Source organism: Girardinichthys multiradiatus, chromosome 23 (genome assembly GCF_021462225.1).
Source record: "Girardinichthys multiradiatus isolate DD_20200921_A chromosome 23, DD_fGirMul_XY1, whole genome shotgun sequence".
In the NCBI taxonomy this organism is placed as follows: Eukaryota; Metazoa; Chordata; class Actinopteri; order Cyprinodontiformes; family Goodeidae; genus Girardinichthys; species Girardinichthys multiradiatus.
This window is the reverse complement of record NC_061815.1, coordinates 25,283,004-25,300,932: the sequence shown is the minus strand read 5'-3', so window position 1 is coordinate 25,300,932 and position 17,929 is coordinate 25,283,004. Positions and strand designations below refer to the sequence as shown.

Below are 17,929 nucleotides of genomic sequence, written 5' to 3'. Positions count from 1 at the left end.
TAGAGCCTGTAGCAAAGTAAACAACACAGTCAATTTTTGCTTCAAGGCATGAAGTGGATAAGCAAATTAAAAAAGTGAGAAATGTGTATTTACGATCCCCAATGGCATCACCGGGTCACCATGATGCTAAAGGACAGAAACTAAGATGCTCTACCATTAATGCAACCCAGGTCGCAACACTTTTCTTGGAGCAGCTTTTCTTAAAAATAATCAAGGAATTATTATCTTAAGCTAATTATTTTAATAATAAACTGAAAGGGAGTTAAAATCCCTAAAATGAACAGCTTTCATTATTACTTCTGTCTTGTCAAGAGGCTGCCGCTTCTTTTCTGTTCTGTAAATAAAACGGGAACTGAAAACAGGATGTGAATGTAAAAAAAAAACGACTAGTAAGAGAAGACCTTTCACTTCCATCCGTTTCATATCAGCTTTATTATTTAGTGCAACAGTTTTACAAATGAGGAGCAGAAACAGATCCTTCAGCAGAGAGCTGATGCTTGTCTTTTAAGCTTCTTTTGGTTTGTTTTTTTTTCATCCATCTTATAAATAATCATGTTTTTGTTCCTCTTTCTGTAAGAATACATTTTTTCCCATCTTGGAGAATTCAATCCTAAGATTGAACTAAGCTATTTCCATTTTTAGAGTAACTAAAAGAGTTGGAATAGAGAAGTCTCACTTCAGGTCAGTGCACTCTTTTCTCTGTCTTGTATTCATGTGCTTGCTGAAGTTGTATTTCAGTGCTTTTTATTTCAAATGTTTTGTAGATTAGTTTTATAACAAAGACAGTCTTTAAAAAGTTATGTTTGGATTAGACCTTTTATTAATCTACAGGGACTTGCAGTAGTATTTACATGCTTTGAACTTTTTCCAGGTACAAACCCAAACTACATTATAGTGAGATTTTATGTGACAGATACAATTTTAAAATGTGTGGCATGTATTTGTATTTAACCCTCCTTGTCAATACTCTAACCACCTTTAAATGCTATTGGAGCTGCAGGTTTTTGGGTTATTTCTCTATCAACTTCAGATATTGAAGTTTTTGCCCATTTTCCTTTGCAAAATAGCTCAAGCTCAGTCAGATTCCTAATTTAGGTCTGAACTTTGACTAGGCTATTCTAACACATGAAAATGCTTTGATGCAAACCATTACATTGTATATCTGAATGTTAAGGGTGGTTGTCCTGCTGGAAAGTGATCATATGCACAGCCTTCTGAATCCTCTAACAGGCTTTTGTTTCTCCCCAGGCCAGGCCTTTATTTAGCTCCATCCATCTTCCAAATGTCTCTCACCCATGTTCCTTGTCCCTGTTAAAGAAAAAGCCTCTCCACAGCACGATGTTGCCACCACCAAGTTCTACTGTGGAGATTATTTAGTATGCAATGCCGTTAAGGTCCAATAAAACACATTGAAGGTTGTGGTTGTAACATTCTAGGGGTATGAATACTTTTGCATGTCACTGTATATTCAGCCAGCAGAAAATCATGAAAAATTATTGTTATAGCTATACAGTTCAGCATAAAGATTTACATTTCTGCCTATGACGCTTAGTACAGTAAAACTTAAACCAATCTTATACTGCAAACAAATTACTGCAATGATCATAGTATGTAATTCTAAAACTAGTCTATATTTAAATGTGTGTATCTCTAGTTTTTAAATAAGAACAAATGTGGATGTTTCAGTCTGTGTCCATGGAGAACCACATTGTGTTAGTTCTCCAAGGGTGGGACAATAGCGGCCTCTAGTGTAACTAGATCTTGCAAAAATGAAACAGTACAAGTCTGTTAGTCAAATCAGATCTCAATTGGAAAAAAAATCATGTTGGATATCTATACTGATATGATAGGTGCAACGTGTTAGAAACAATAGCAATCTGCATCATTTATGAAAATGAAAATTGTTAACCCACAGAGGCATTGAAGTCAAAGATATATTTTAACTTAAAAAATGGTGCGGCAGGTTAGTCCCTTTAGCTGTAATGGATTGCAGCAACTCAGAATAGTACTCAGTAGTTTGTATGGCCCCCACATGCTTGTATGCATGTCTGAAAACATCGGGGCATGTTCCTTATGGGATGAGTGATGGTTGGGGTATCTCCTCCCAGATCCTGACCAGGGCAACACTGAGCTCTTGGACTGTCTGGGGTGCAACCTGGTGGTGTTGGATGGACCTAAATATGATGTCCCAGAGATGTCCTGTTGGATTTAGGTCAGGAAAGCGTGGAGACCAGGCATTGGTATCAGCTCCTTCATCAGCTGCCTGCATACTTTTGCCACATGAGGCTGGTTATTATCATACACCAGGAGGGTCTAAAGATTTCATCGCGATACCTAATGGCAGTCAGGGTGCCATCGTTCATCTTGTACAGGTCTGTGTGTTCCCCCACAGATATGCCTCCCTTTGGTAATGGGTCAACACTGACCCACCACACTGAGGCATCCCTTCATGCTACCAGTGGTGACACTTACCCTGGTCAAATGCAAAAATACTAAAAAGCTGTCAAAAAAATGAGGGGGGAAAAATGTCTGTGGTCTCCACTTGCAAAACCATTCCTGTTTTTTAGGGTCGCCTCATTGTTGCCCCTGTAGTGCACCTGTTGTTAATGTCATTAACACCAAAACAGCTGACACTGATTAACAACCACCTCTACTACTAAACTGACCGGGTCATTATTATACTGAAATGTTTCTTTAATCTGTTTAACAGTTGTTATTTTTAATTGCATTTCATTAAAAAAATAACTTATGCTTTTTGGTTTTGAGAGTTTATCTCCGTTTTTCAATAGTGTTAAAATTTCTATTAAATATTCATTTATCCATCTTGGAGTGTGTTGGGCACTCGTGACTGTATACACACCACACCTTCGACTATTGTCAAAAAAAAATGTAAACCTATTATAATTTTCCTTTCACTTCCGAATTATGGACGACTTTGTTTTGATCCACTACATAGAATACCCACATCCTTTGCAGATTGTTGTAACACGGCGATAAGTGAAAATTTTCAGAAAAAACTTTAGAAGTATTTGTTGGATTTAATAGTTTCCTCTCAAAAAGCATTAAAGTAAAAGCAAGCTACATTCAACATTTCTTCACCTCACACAACGTATCTCTGCAAAAGCATTAAAAACTTGAATTAAGGTAAATTAAGCAGGACATGTTGCAGGGATACTGTATTCACAGATTTCACAGGTATTTGTCAGGTGTTTCTGTCACAATGGTATTAATCCACATCGTCTTCTTCTATTTGTCCTCACAGACGATGAGGCTCTCGCCTGCATTCGTGTGGGCAGCCGTCATATTGATGGTGCTGCGGATGTGCGCTTCATCCCCTGACATCATTGTAGACCTTTCGTCAAAGAACCTTTCCTCTGTGCCCACCGACTTGCCTCTAACAGCAGAATATATAGACCTGTCATGCAACCACATACATCAGCTTCATAAAGGGGACTTCAAAAACATAGCCTTCCTTCGGTTCCTGAATATGTCATGGAATGGCTTGGAACTGATTGAAACAGAAACGTTTCATGACACGCCGCTTTTAGAAGATCTGGATCTGTCACACAACATGCTAAGAAACCTGTCAGACCAACAGTACCTGTTATATACAGGGAACCTCAGAGTGATAAACCTGGCATGGAATGAGTTTTTGAACATGACCTTAGGAAAAGAGTTCAGTGTCCTGGGAAAATTGGAGAATTTGACACTTGGAGCAAAAGCCATCAGCCTGGGGGATTTTAAGAACATTGCTAAGGCGAAGCTGTACTGTTTGACCCTTTCTCTGGAGAAGGAACTTGCTTATGAAGCAACCAGCTTAATAGATGTTCATGCTAAAAAAATTCAAGTAGACCTAAATGGCGGAAGCATAACCCAGAGTGATCTGATTTCTGATGTGTTGTCATTGTTTGTGGAAGTGGAGCTGAGGAATACGACTGGGGGGTACAAATATATAAAAACAGTGCTTAGTAAAAGAGCTGAAATCTTCACATCCCGTCTTTCCGTCAGCAACATTGAAATTGATTGGAAGGATTTAACTGTATTGATAAATGACACTCTGAAAACCTCTATTACTCATCTGAGTGCCTCTGATACAGCGATAAACAACCCACCCTATTTTGATACCACTGTGACAGAAACATCTTCTATGCAGTCCTTCACAGCCAAACGAGCAGTTGTAAACTCTTTCTTTTTCTCCCAGGAAGCCATGTACAACTTTTTCATCAACCTGCCAGTAAAGCATTGTTCTATCATAGAGACTTCATTGATTCACATGACGTGTCCAAAGAAACAGAGTCCTATCCTTGAATTGGATTTTTCCTACTGCGCGCTGTCCGATTCCATCTTCTCCAGAATTGAAGGTCAAAAACCAGTGGAATGCGAGACTCTGAGCAACGTGAAAAAACTCTCTCTGGTGGGCAACAACCTTAAGAACCTTCAAGTAGTGAGTAAGCGGTTGCGGTACATGAAATCCCTGCAACACCTGGACATCAGTATCAACTCCTTTGTGTATGATGGGTCCTCTGATTGCCCGTGGCCACCAAACATTACTGTTATGAATATTTCCTCTGGAGGTTTAACAGAAAATGTGTTTAAATGTCTACCAAAAGGGGTAGAAGCACTAGACCTGCAGAACAACCAGATTTCTGTGATACCGTTGCTCCTACTCAAACTGGAAAATCTCTCTTCTCTGAATCTGAATGCCAACAGGTTTCTGGACCTGCCACCGTGTGTCAACTTCCCAAAAATGACTGAGCTTCTACTGAAGTCAAACTCCCTCCACGCCCCTTCAGTAAAAGAGTTGAGAAGCTGCCCCAATCTGAAAATCCTGGATGCAAGTCACAACCCGTTCACCTGCACCTGCCCTCTGAGGCACTTCATTCGTCTTGGCGTTCAGACTAAATATGAGTCAGGCCTTGAACTGTTAAACTGGCCAGAGGGTTACCACTGCATCTACCCAGAAGTAGTTAAAGACTCCAAGCTAGAAAACCTCTGGATTCCTGAGATCTCCTGCAGTGCCAGCCTCTTAGCAGCCACCATCCTGGTTCCTTCTGTGGCATTGATCGTCACTGTTTTCTTTCTGTGCAGACGTCTGGATGTTCCCTGGTACATGGGCATGATCTGGCAGTGGGCCAGAGCCAAACATCGCGCAAGAATGCGGCAGCTTCGACCCGAAGACCTTGTGGGTATTGAGTTCCATGCTTTTGTGTCCTACAGCCAGCATGACGCAGACTGGGTGAAGAACTTCCTGCTTTTCAACCTTGAGGGCCCTACAGGAGGGCTCAGAATCTGCCACCATGAAAAAGACTTTGTGCCAGGGAAGACAATTATGGAGAACATCATCACATGTGTGGAGAAAAGTCGTCGCTCAGTGTTTGTGCTTTCTGCTCACTTTGTCAAGAGTGAATGGTGCCATTATGAGCTGTACTTTGCCAGCCACCAACGTCTTTCTCAGGGCTTGGACAGCATCGTGCTGGTGCTGCTTGAGCCACTGCCTCAGTACCTAATCCCATCCAAGTACTACCAGCTTAAGTCCATGATGAACCGCCACACCTACCTGGAATGGCCTCAGGACAAAGCCAAACAAAGGTTGTTCTGGGCTAATCTCAGGGCTGCTCTGCAGACTGACCTGTTGAGTGAACCTGTAGCAGAAACTGAGTAACTCTTGTTACCAAGATGAGTTCTCAGTCTTTTTTAGCCGAAAGTACAAAAGATCACAATGCATTTATGGCAAATTTATCCACTTTGGTCAGGTTTTAAATATATAAAAAAAACTCAAGAGGAAAGAATGTTGGACAAAAGTAAATAAAATAGACTAAAAGGATGAAACGAATTGATAGACTGAGAGAACCTTTAAATAATGGGATGGGGAATAAGGTGTAAAATTTCAAATGTTTTCCCAAACTCTTTTTCTATACTATCCAGCTTTCCAATGTTCAATAAATTAGTATATGTGTTCTAATGAGGATTTGTCAGATTAAGAGTATTATTTGAAAATGACAATGTTCAAGCAGGTATAAAACATGCCTTTCAAAAAGCCCACATTTATGTATCAAGTTTTTTTTTATTGGTCTGATGTAATATTCTAATCTTAAATGTCATGTTTTCATTATCTGCAAGCAGACAATCCTCATAATTAACAGAACTAAAGGGTTGAAAACATCAGTTTGTGTGCAGTTTATGTTTCACTTAAGCTAAGTTACCGAAATACATCAACTTTTCGACAATATTCAAATTTATTGAATAGGTCTGTATAGATCAAATTCCCTTGTTTTCCAGAGTGCATCAGAACCCTGAAGGAGGAACGAACGGGACACTGGCACTTTTTATTTTAAAGGAAATAAGATCTAAAAATGTGGTTGCCCAAAGTGGATGTAGGGACCAAACTTGAAGTCATAAATCAACATTTCTGGGGTCTTCGGAAGAACAGAAAAAATAATGGAAAATAATATTTATGCTGTAAATCTCATAAGAGATAAAAAGAGTGCTTGGATATTGGCTGTTGATGCTGTTTAACTGCACAAGTTTTATCTACTTAGTACAGAAATGAATTGTTAATTGTGATGGTGAAGAATCTCTTCCTGATATTTTGTGGTAGATTTTACTTCTCGCTTTAAAAAAAAAAAGCATTTAATAGTGCATTTAATTTGTATATACTTTTATGGGGTAAATGAAGGTTCTATATGCTTGCATGACATAAAATAATTTGATAATATTCATTTTTAAACCAGTCAGATGACATTTAATGTAAACATCAATATAAACATACAATATAAACAAGACTGTAGCAAAACAATAAAGAGTATCAAAAAGCACTTGAGTCCTTAATCAACATTAACACCTACACAAATATGACAAGGTTACAGTTCTATGACAATGACAGAAGAACAGACGGTGTTATCCCAAACTGACTGTGAGAAGAGAGATGTTCAGCTTTTTGAGTTAAAAAAATAATTCCAACTGCACTAAATTTGTACAAATGAAAACATTCAGGTCAGGTGTTAAGGAAGGGACTGGATAATGATTATTTTTTCATTAATGCAGAAACGGTGAAGCACACTGAACAGATTTTCTCCACAACGTGACACCTGCCTCTCCATGGCCAGGCGAAAATCCTCCTTCACTCCTTTGGTAATCCCTCGGGTCACAGTGTGGTGTCTGCAGGACGAAAAGGATAAAAATAAACATACAAATGGTCAAAAATATAGACAGACAGAACTGACATCTGTATGACAAACACAACAAAGACACAGTCATGGTAACAACATGTTGCTTCTTTCTTTCCACACACAAATAAGCAAGTTTACTTTAAACAACGTATGTTGAGTACTGTAAATAAAAACGCTATAAAACATGTCCACAAATGAAATGAGATTGTTATGAACTGTAAAAAAGTAAACTGTCTTAGCAACAACACCCACATCATCCTCGTATACCACGAACAGTGATGATCACAGAAAAGAGGGAGAATGAATTAAAGTAACACACATCAACAGGAAATCAAAGAACGACGAACTCGATGTAAAATGGCCCAAATTAAAACTGGGGCGGGGATGACGAGCCTTAAAGCTGGGAATGGAGGGAGGGTGACGGGTGTGGGCGGGATGGGGACTGTGGGAGGAGGGGCCTGGGGTACCTGTCCATTGTCTGCACCCCTTGGAGCAGAAGGGTATTTAGCTCCACCCCCAGGGCGGGGCTAGGGTTCCTGAGGGACAGCAACATTCAACAACTCTGTCAGTGAGGTTTCATTTAAGAGTCTTTAACTGCTACAGCAACAAAAGGATTCATACCAGCTGAACATTTTCACATTGTCAGGTTACTATTCCAAACTTCAATGTATGTTGCTGGGATTTATCTGAGACCTGCATTATTGTGAAGGATAGGAAAATGATACATGGTTTTCGATTAAGAAACTGTGGTGTGCATATGTCTCCCTGAATCAATCCTTTGTAGCATCACCTTCTATTGCAGTGCAGCTTCAAAGCTTTTGGGGTATGTTTGGAACAGCTTTGAAGATCTTTGCACAATAGCTCAAGCTCAGTCATCTTAGGTGGAGAGCATCTAAATGGTAAATGGACTGACTTTATATAGTCATATTGTAATCATACTGACCACTCAAAGCACTTCACACTACAGCCACATTCACTCAATTACACTCACGAAAACACACCCGCATTCATACACTGATGTGCAGATCGGTAGGCAACTTAGGGTTAAATGCCTTGCCCAGGGGCACATAGACATGTGGCAGGGGGAAGCTAGACTCGCACTCGCAAGTTTTCAGATTGCAAGACTATGACTGAGCCAGTATCGCCAGGAAAGGGGAGACTAATAATTGATCTGTTAGCCTCACTTTCCTAGTTTTTTCACAGATTGATGTCTGAATTTTGGATTGAGGCATGGGCTTAACCATTCCATTACAGCTCTGGCTGCATGTTTAGCATTGTTGTTCTGCTGGAATGTAAAAATGCCAGCGTCTGAGGACTTGTGGAGCCTCTAACAGGTTTTCCTCCAGGAATGCCTTATATTTAGCTCCATCCATCTTCACATTGACACCATCCAGCTTTCCCTTCCCTGCTGAAGAAAAACATTCCTGTAGCATGATGCCACCACATTTCACCGTGAAGATGGTGTGTTCGGGAAGATGTGCAGGGTTAGTTTCCCTCCACACACAGCATTTTGCAAGAAGGCCAACAAGCACAATGCTAGTCTCATGTGACCAGAGCACCTTCTTCCCTATGTTTGCTGCATCCCCCACACGTATCAAACTTTAAATAGGACTTCTAAAGCCTCAAATTCAACAATGGCTTTCTTTTCTGGCACTCCTCCATAAAGGGTATATGTGGGGAAAGCATTACTAAGAATTGTCCTGTGGACAGATTCTTCCACCTGAGCTCCAGATCTCTGCAGCTTCTCCAAAGTTACCAGGGCTATACTGCATCTCCAGAACTTTATCCCTGACCCTGATGCTGTTCTTTCACTGATGTTCTCTGACAAACCTCTGAGGCGTGCGCAGAGCAGCTAAAACTAAACCATACACAGCTGGACTGAATGCAATTAGCTGCACTATGTTTTATTTAGGGGCAGAAGACTAAAGGGGGTTGAATACATATGGTATGCTTGTCACACGTTTCAAATTTGTTTTGTAAAAAAACTAAAAGAAAACTTAAACTTCACAATTATGTTTGTTTGTGTTTGTTTATCAGATTTTAAAAAAAGCTTTTTTGAAGTATGTGGTTCTATTGAGACAAAACGTGAAAAAGTTCAAAGGGTATGAACACTTTAGCAAAGCACTGTTCTCCTATCTATAAGGCTGACTCCGTTAACGGTTCATTAAGTTCAAAGCAAAAATTTTCCCCACAGGCCAAATAAGTTTTCTTTAAAAACATCAACAGAAAGGGAAAGTGCAGAGTCACCATGCAAACTGGAAAACTGCTCTATGGTTGCTCCTTACTTAATCAGCATTCCCTGATTAGGAAGCAGCTCCAGCTGAATTCTCCCTCCTTCTGGAGTCCGTAAGTATGCAAACTCCTCCAGCATGTCGATGTCTGAGTGTAATTATGAGCGCAAGGAAACCAGCATACCGGACATGACAGAAAAGCTGATGAACAAATGTGTCTATCAGCTTTGACCGTATTGTGATTGCAGTTACAGATAAGGATACTGGTGACATAGTTGAAGAAGTTCTCATACTGGAAACTGCCTTGCTGACAGATTTTATCTACGGCCTTTAAAAACAGCATCTCTCCCTGCGGCCAGTCATGCTGCAGCAGCACCACCACATGGCCCAGAGACAGGTCGTCACGGCTGTCCGTGAATGCTCTGAGCTGGTTAGGCCAAGCGGGAAAAAGAAAGGGAAAACAATCAAAATATCACATTTTAAGTATATTTGTAAGACGTCTGTGGTTGCAGCTGGTATAACTGAATTCATTGTAAAGATTTTACTAATCAGAGTACCTTAAAGCAAGCAAGCATCAGCTGGAGACAGAAAGGTAACACAGCTCTAGATGTGCAAGGAAGCAACCTCAGGTCGTTACCTAGTATAGACAGAAATAGAAGAATTGCGTGCATGAATAATGAATTAATTATACATCATATTTATCATATGTTTTGTACTTTCATCATTAAAACCTGTGTGTAGGTATTTAAAATTTCAGCACTGGGAAGGTCAGCTGTTTGTCAAGAACTGGTGTAAACCAAACAGGAGGTGCCAACAAGCTGATTTTTCAGCTGAATGCAGCATAAAATAAGGCTGCAATGTCCCTTCCTCACATACTGCTGCACACTGTCAGACAGCTGGCTGAAAAAAGGTTAATACCACTGGTAAGCTTTGGGTTGCCTAGGAAGTTATTTTAAAGAAAAGCAGTTAGATGATGATACATATTTATGTCAAAGATCTTTGTGGGAACACTGTGGTATTTACACTCTGGGTTATCATCAGAACCTCACACTGACCCATGCCTGAACATGTCTGATACAAAATCAGATTAAAAGCTGCTGAAAAACAGAATCAGTAGGTAAAACTGTGACAGGTTCACCTTTCCTGGTCTTGGATTTGATTCTGCTCTGATCTTCTGTTGCTTTGGTCAGTTCTTGGTTTGGGGGAACCAGTCCGCTCACCACGTCTAGAAGCTTCTCACAGGCCATCTGATTAACAAAACACAACACAATGTATAAATAGGAGTAAATGTCCACCTGCAAAAAAAAAGATGAATGTTTTTTCAACTTTTTTTCTGGATAAATCTTATAAATCACTTCAGCCCTTCTCAAAACTACCAAACATCCAACAACTTTAAGGATTCTAACCCTTTAAATGCCAGATTGATTATTTAATGCCATTTATTAAATGAAAAATATCAAATGTCAGCAGACTTTTTATTAAGTCTTGGTTATGTGAGAGATTAACTGAAATTATAAGTCTTTAGTGTAGGGCAGACTTGAAATTTACTACCTTCATGAGTCATTAGGGCCCAAAATGCCCACTTCCAACAACTGCTGCAAACCCTTTACAGATTCTTTTTTTCTGCTTTCTGCAGATCTTTTATTTCAGTCCTGATAATAGACTTTGCTTCCATACAGAGCAAGAGGACAGCATTTTGTTGTCATCGCCATAACAGTGTGGAAAATACGATACGCTATGTGTGTTTATAGATATGCACCAACATGAAACACTAGAAGAGTGAGATGGTGTGCATATGTTTACCCTGTACTCTCCCAGTGCGTAGTGGCAGGATGCCTGCTGTATGAGGGCCCTGTGGTGCTCCAGACTGGCCTGGCCTGTGGGGCTCTGCTGTGCAGGCTGAGGCTGCTGCATGGCAGCCATCTGATGCAGGCTGGAGAGAGCCTTACGATAGTGGCCCTGGAAACAACAACCCCACGCAAATATGATCAGTATAAGCACAGAGAAACATGATGAACCAACTAGTTTTATCTACTTAGTGTAATTAGTTCTCATAATGTATTGCATTTGTTCCAGTCATTACACTACATTTACATTTAAATCTTAGTAATTCATGTTCTTAGGTAAATTGATTTAGATTGTATATATAACAGGGTTTCTGCTAGAATTTGTAAGTAACATTTAAGAATATTTATTTTTAAGAAGGTTATAAGTTAAACCTACATGACCTACAAAATTTGTGAAATATAACATTAACTTGATTGTAACTTATTTGATAATTTTATCAAGTTAAATAGGCCCTAATCAACTTCAATTTGTGTTTCCTTGGCATGCGTCTCAAGTGTTATTTCGTTTCCTAATTTAAATGCAAAAAGTATTCAGTAAACTTCATAGCAGATCTTGTAGTTTTGTCAGTAAAATAAACACATAAAGTCCTCTGCTAGATCTGCAGATCATGCAACAAATTAATGCTGTCAGCACATTATTCAACCCCACTGCCCCAAAGAATTGACAAACCATAAAAAGATGGCAATTAATAAGCAGATATACATATATAGGAAGTAAAGAGGACATATCATGCAAAATCCACTTTTTTAGAACCCTTAAGCCCTACATTAGCCCTACAATTTGTTGTGTATTTGGAATCTGTAGGAGTGCAGAAAAGTTTAATTTAGTCTCTCTAGGTGTTGCAAAAATATTTTTCTATTCTATTTGAGTCATATTTTTCAATCTGTTCAGTTTTCTCTATCATCCGTTATGTTTTTTAAACTGTTACGTCACAGTATTCGCTGAGCAGCAACTAAACAAGGCCATGGACTTCTGGCTAACCAATTTCGTGTATCAGCCATTTTTCTTCCTTGCTGCAATTTTGTGGTCCATGCTCAAGTATGCTGAAGCTGCAATTGGATAAGTCTAAACGTTCAGTTGTTGGGTGTATTAACCCACACAATTATTACATCATCCCCCAACATCAGAACCTCTTCAAAGTGCCTGGTTAAATTTATTTTTAATGGAAATGTCTCCACATCAGTGGGGAAATTCCTATTTCTGCAAATAGGCTGCAAATAACGCAGTTCCACTTTATATAGACAACTCAATGATTTAAGTGTGAAAAAGAAGAATCTAAAAGTATATATCCCCTTTAAGTAAATACAATTTATGAGTATTGAAAATCTGGGTGTGTTTAATACTTTTTAAGGCCTAAAATGTAAATTGCATTATTACATTGGTGACTTTTAGGACCTTGCAGAAACCCTGATATTAAAGATTTTATTTAAAAGTAACAGTACATCATAAGCAAGTACTGTTGCTACAATTTAATTTGTTAGCTTACAAGGCACCAAATCAGTGCTGGTCAATTCAGTGCAGTTGACAAAGTAAGAACAAAGTTTAAAATAAAATGCTTTGAGCAACATCCTTACCTGGTATATAATCATGTCAGTGAGAAAAATTCTAAACCAGAGCCAGCTTTCGGTCTTCCATGCAGCACAGATCTTCTTGAACTCTAAAAGACATTGCAAAAACAAAGCCCTGTTACATAAATATTGATATAACTGTCCTCACAGCTCCTAGGTGAAGGCGTCTATTAGTGGTGCTTACCAGTTTCCAGACAATCATGAGAGTGCAGGAGGTCCCAACTTTCCCTCGCTGTCCGGAAGCTCTCCAATGTCTCTAACCAGTTGGGCATCTCCGTCTTGTTGACCAGAATATGACGGCCGCGGCCTTTCCCCAAACCTTCTTCATCATCGGAGCTCTAGAATAATATGTAAAGAAAAAGGGAAATCACGCTATGAGTGTGTTTATGCGCCTCTTTTAGTGCTAAGACAGAATTTTAAGGAAATAGATCTTTATTGTCTCCCACAGGTATCATTTTTAGAGGAAACAAAAAAAAAACAAGATTTCAAATTTGTCCTTACCATTGTTTTCTCTCTCCCGTCAGCCAGTTTGCGTTTCTTATGCGCATGCTTCAACACTGCTCTGTCCATCTCCACATCATTGTAAACCGAACTCAAATCCTCCACCAGGATCCAAGGCCCTGAAGTCATTGCACCGACACCTTCAAAAAGACGTATGGATAAACTTATAAGATGATAAAGAGACACAGCAAACATGAAGTGGTTTCAACGCCGAGACTAACCCTGGAACAGTGACGGCTGAACAGCTGAGACGTAGAGGAAGGCACTGCGGAAGAGGACGAGTGCAGCACAAGTGACCACCTGACTGCAGTAGCGGGACCGGGTTTCCCCCTCAAGACCAGGCAGATAGCGACACAGCTCTTTTACTCTTTGCAGCATGTCAATGTAACTCCTAGAACACATATACACAAACACAAGGAGCACATTAATTACCAGTTACATTAGAGCTTTTCTTGCAAAAAATACATTTCTGTGCAAAGAATTGCAATTCATTTGTATTAGATCCTTCCAAACATCTGGAAAATCCTTCATTTAAATCCCAAACTCTTCCAGACTGTAAATGAACCCAATGTTTCCTTTATGGCCTGTCATGACATGTCTGCAGTCGGGGTGACTTCGAAACCGTGTCACAATATTTCAATAAGCATTTGTGGTAGAGATATTGAGAACAATATAATAAAAAGTTTAAGGAGGATAATAATAATAATGTAAAAGAGTGAGTGAGTAATTTACTTGATCTTGAATGAAAAGGATAACAGAGTTAGGACAAAAACAAAGTGCAAGATTTGCTTTTTTGGTAAATATCAAGGGTTTCTGGCATATTTGTATGTAGTTTGTCACAATAGTTTGGCTTTACCTTTGTATAATGACATTAAATGAAATGCTATGGTGTGTTGTGTGGTTTTCTGCCCTAATTATGAACAAATACATACAACTGACAGCCGGAAGGCCACAGATAGTATTTTGAATGCTGTTCCTAAATATTCTTATAATACACCTCTTATAGAGAAATCTGTCAAAATAAATATCTGCACGTCAAAGCTTTACAAAGACATGGCCACACATTTCTGGTCAGTGGATCTGTATTACATTGCATTGGATGTGGCGACCCCTAGCTTATTCACTAAACCAGTTACTTGCTGGACGTTTTTCAGAACTGTCTCTATGCTAAACAAAGTAGTGACTAGGTGAAAGGGAGGCTACCTCTGTCCTTTGTCTCCCTGCCACTCGCAGCGAGCACCGATGACAGTGAGGATGTCGAGCAGCCTCTCCCAAGGTTCTGCTACTACTGATGATTTTTCCGACAGGCCATCAATCACAAATCGCTGGGAGCCACGAGACACTCCAGGTGACTTTAGAGTCACACCATCTTGGCTACCTACAGAATAGAAGCGAAACAACAACTGTAAACATGATCGGACAGATGTGGAGTAGAAAATGTAAGACTGTAGAAAGTGAAGTAGGCCTGCAAATGTTTCTTCAGGAAAGCGTACTTTGTATCTGCACATCAGCTGAAGGTCCACGGGTAACATAGCCGATGTAGAATTCAGCTGCTTTCAGTATATATTTCTGCATGAGGCTTGCAGGCAGGCGCATGTCCATGTTGTTTATGACCAAAGGAAGGACGTCACACACTACAAAAGGTACAAAACGATGTTTTAAAAAAATAAATGCATTTCCTCCAAATGATTTAAATGGATTTTAATCAAAAGAAAAACTGACCAAAAAGTTTTCTGAAGCAGTTGACAGGAGAGTCCACATTTTCTGATATCTCGGCCTCCAGCAAGGTTTCTCCTAAATTAACCTAACAATACGTAGCAGACAATTTAAACGGGTTAAACTGGAGCTGTATCTCAAAACATCAAGAGTTCTTACAAGGCGTTATTACACACCCCATGCTGGACAACAGACTCTGGAAAACGCTTCAGCAGGAGCAGCAGCATCTCTGCCTTCTCCAAGGTATTGAAACACTGCTCTGTGGCTTTCAGCAGCATCTCACACTGGACACGGCCAGGCAGCGTCTCAAAGAGAGCTGGACGAGCAGAAGAAATATCCTTCAGACTTTCTAAACGCTTCTCATATGGGAAACAGTGCTGTAAGATTAACGCCATAAAGCACAGATACTGCAATATACAATACTGTAGGAGGGTAACTAGTCCACAGTGCCTTGTAAAAGTATTCAAACCCCTTGACCTTTTTTATATTTTGACATGTTATGAGCCTAAACTTTAATATAATTTAGTAGGATTCTGTGGAAACTAATAGATAATTGTGAAGGCAAGAAAATAAGAGTTGGTCTTGACTTTTACAAAAATAAAAGTCCCACAGGCAAATGTATCCAGCTGCATCCATCGCAACTAACTGCCTTCAGACGTAACCAGATTTGTACAAGTTGCATGCAATTTAATGTCAGTATATACCCGGCTCTTCTGTGAAAGCCCCAGAGCTTCTCTAGAGAATATTAGTAAACGAACAGCAACATGAAGACAAAAGAACACACCAGACAGGTCACGGATAAAGTTGGGAGGAATTTAAATCAGGGTTGGGATGCAAAACAATATCCCAATGTTTAAATATTTTAGAGATCAATGTTTAATCTATCATGTTCAAATAAAAACAGTATGACACAACAGCACACCTACCAATACCTGATCTTCAACCTAAACCGAGAGGTCGAGCAAGAGTGTTAATCAGAGAAGTGACCTTAAATCTAAAATGAGTGACACGAAGAAAACCATGTTCTAAAGGAGGCTATTAGAAGTCATTAAAGTTTGCCACAAGCCATGTGGCATAGCACACATTTGGGAAAATTGTGCACTGGTCAGAGAAAACCAAAATTGACCTTTTTGGCCTACATGCCAAAAACTATGAGGTGGAAAATTAACACATATCTCTCTGAACAACCCATCCCTATGGTGATGACAGCATCATGCTGTTGAGATACTTTTTTTTCCAAGTGGTGAGAGGAAAGCTGGTCAGAGTTGAAGGGAAGATGGATGGATACAGGACCTCTGTTAAATTACAGGACATCCAGTGAAGCAAGCCTGATAGACACTTAAAAAAAGTTAAAACTGTGGCAGAGGTTCACCTTCCAGCAAGATAACAACCTGGACATACAGTCAGAATTCAGTCAAAGTATATTCATGTGTCGAATGGCCTAGTCAAAGTCCAGACCTAAATCCAAATAATAATCTGTGGCATAATGTAAAAAATGTATGTCCAAATTGAAAAAGAATAGACATGTTCAGCTTTCAGTCTGCTAGTAGAGTCATACCACTAAATACTTGCAACTGAAAAAATGCAGTTCTGCAAAGTATTGATACAGGGGGTTGAATACAAGTTTTTGACACTTTTCAGTATTTTAGTGTATTAAAAAAAGCTGAAAACCATCTACCATTTTCCTAGCACCTCACAATTATTCACTATTTTCTGGTCCCAAAAAATTCAAATAAAAAACCTCGCAGTTTATTGCGGTAGTGTGACAAGATGTGCAACAAGCTCAAAAAGTAGGACTATTTTGCAAGATGTCGGTCTCTCACCTCTTAGAAACTGTGCATGTTTGTCCTGGGAGTCACTGCGGAGGGCAGCTGTGATGACACTGATCTCACGCCACACAATCGGCTGATCTGGAAAGTTTATGAACCTATTGGGTGAACAAATGATTGGCAACTTTTACCACAGGCTCGACATAAGGTAGTAACTGACTAATATGATGCTGCAACTCACATGTCATACAGCAGTCTCCCAGCCGAAGCTGTCCTCTCTGCATTGCGTTCAATGATGTACATTTCATACTGTAAAAACAGTGGGAACTAAGCTTCTATTCAATCATGACAGCTACGTTCTACTAGAAATGGATGCTTAATGTTACCTGTATGTTGAAATCTGTTGGGTAAAGGGTTCTGGCTGTTATTAGCCAGGCTTTGGCGGCGCAGGGATCATCAGAAACCAACTCTCGGGCTCTTTTAACCAAAAACTCACAGTCCTTTTGCGCCGACATGTCATTAATCAAATTTTTTTTATTTGATTGGTCAAATAAACAAAAACAAACCAGGAATTCAGGAGTGCAGTGTAAAACATCTGATTCCTTCACATGCTTACAAACTGATAACGAAATACAGCAGTTCTCTGCAAAACATAATTAACCTGCTAGCAGAAAAAAAAAAAAAAAAACGTTATTTAGCTAGCGATAGCTATCCGACTTTAAGTTTATATCTTTAAAACAACCAGTCATAAAGCATTAATAAATTGGAAGCATATGTTGCATAAATGTTGAAAGTTAATACTACAATCATGTAAATCCAGAAAATAAAACAGCATTAAAAAATAGCGCGAGTGAGCCCAACAAAGCTAAGCTAGCTATGATTTATCTAGGCTAACATCTTCTTCTGTTTGTTTAAGGACGGTTGGCAGCGAAACTAAAGGTACATTACCGCCACCTTCTGTCCATTACATGCAAGTGATTAAAAGAAAATTCAGCTAAAACATTTAAATAACATTTTAACAAATTTATTATAGATAATAATATATAAAAACATATAACCAGGCATCATTTATAGAGCAAATATCTGAATACCAAGACAAAAGAAGAAAAAGGTGACTATAAAGAAGC

General features: G+C 39.3%; 2 protein-coding genes across 3 annotated transcripts; one reads left to right on the top strand and one right to left on the bottom strand.

Annotated features, from left to right (window-relative positions):
* Nucleotides 1–461: 461 nt before the first annotated feature.
* Nucleotides 462–6,815, top strand: tlr1 (toll-like receptor 1). The gene is made up of 2 exons (XM_047353829.1): nt 462–681; nt 3,263–6,815. The coding sequence occupies exon 2, from the start codon at nt 3,266–3,268 to the stop codon at nt 5,660–5,662; it is 2,397 nt and encodes a 798-aa protein (XP_047209785.1). The 5' UTR covers nt 462–681; nt 3,263–3,265; the 3' UTR covers nt 5,663–6,815.
* ints10 (integrator complex subunit 10) lies at nt 6,716–17,700 on the bottom strand. Of its 2 annotated transcripts, XM_047353830.1 has the most exons (18): nt 17,189–17,700; nt 17,044–17,111; nt 16,857–16,960; nt 15,210–15,349; nt 15,040–15,121; nt 14,811–14,951; nt 14,521–14,695; nt 13,539–13,708; nt 13,318–13,457; nt 13,001–13,154; nt 12,823–12,905; nt 11,204–11,359; nt 10,539–10,647; nt 9,958–10,037; nt 9,665–9,827; nt 9,455–9,548; nt 7,637–7,705; nt 6,716–7,158 (listed from the first exon to the last, which is right to left on the bottom strand). In XM_047353830.1, exons 1-18 carry the CDS (start codon nt 17,315–17,317, stop codon nt 7,002–7,004), a joined length of 2,214 nt encoding a protein of 737 aa, XP_047209786.1. In that variant the 5' UTR covers nt 17,318–17,700; the 3' UTR covers nt 6,716–7,001. The 2 variants fall into 2 exon arrangements, with proteins under 2 accessions (XP_047209786.1, XP_047209787.1); XM_047353831.1 differs by lacking the exon at nt 7,637–7,705.
* Between the last annotated feature and the right edge of the window lie 229 nt (nt 17,701–17,929).

Bases quoted from the DNA above. Each gene is read 5' to 3' on its own strand.
- tlr1 (XM_047353829.1), top strand. From the start codon at position 3,266: ATGAGGCTCTCGCCTGCATTCGTGTGGGCAGCCGTCATATTGATGGTG.
- ints10 (XM_047353830.1), bottom strand. From the start codon at position 17,317: ATGTCGGCGCAAAAGGACTGTGAGTTTTTGGTTAAAAGAGCCCGAGAG. The intron at 13,458-13,538 runs GTTAGTCTCGGC...GTCTTTTTGAAG, and splicing joins TCAGCCGTCACTGTTCCAGG to GTGTCGGTGCAATGACTTCA. The intron at 11,360-12,822 runs GTAAGGATGTTG...TGTTGTTTCCAG, and splicing joins CTGACATGATTATATACCAG to GGCCACTATCGTAAGGCTCT.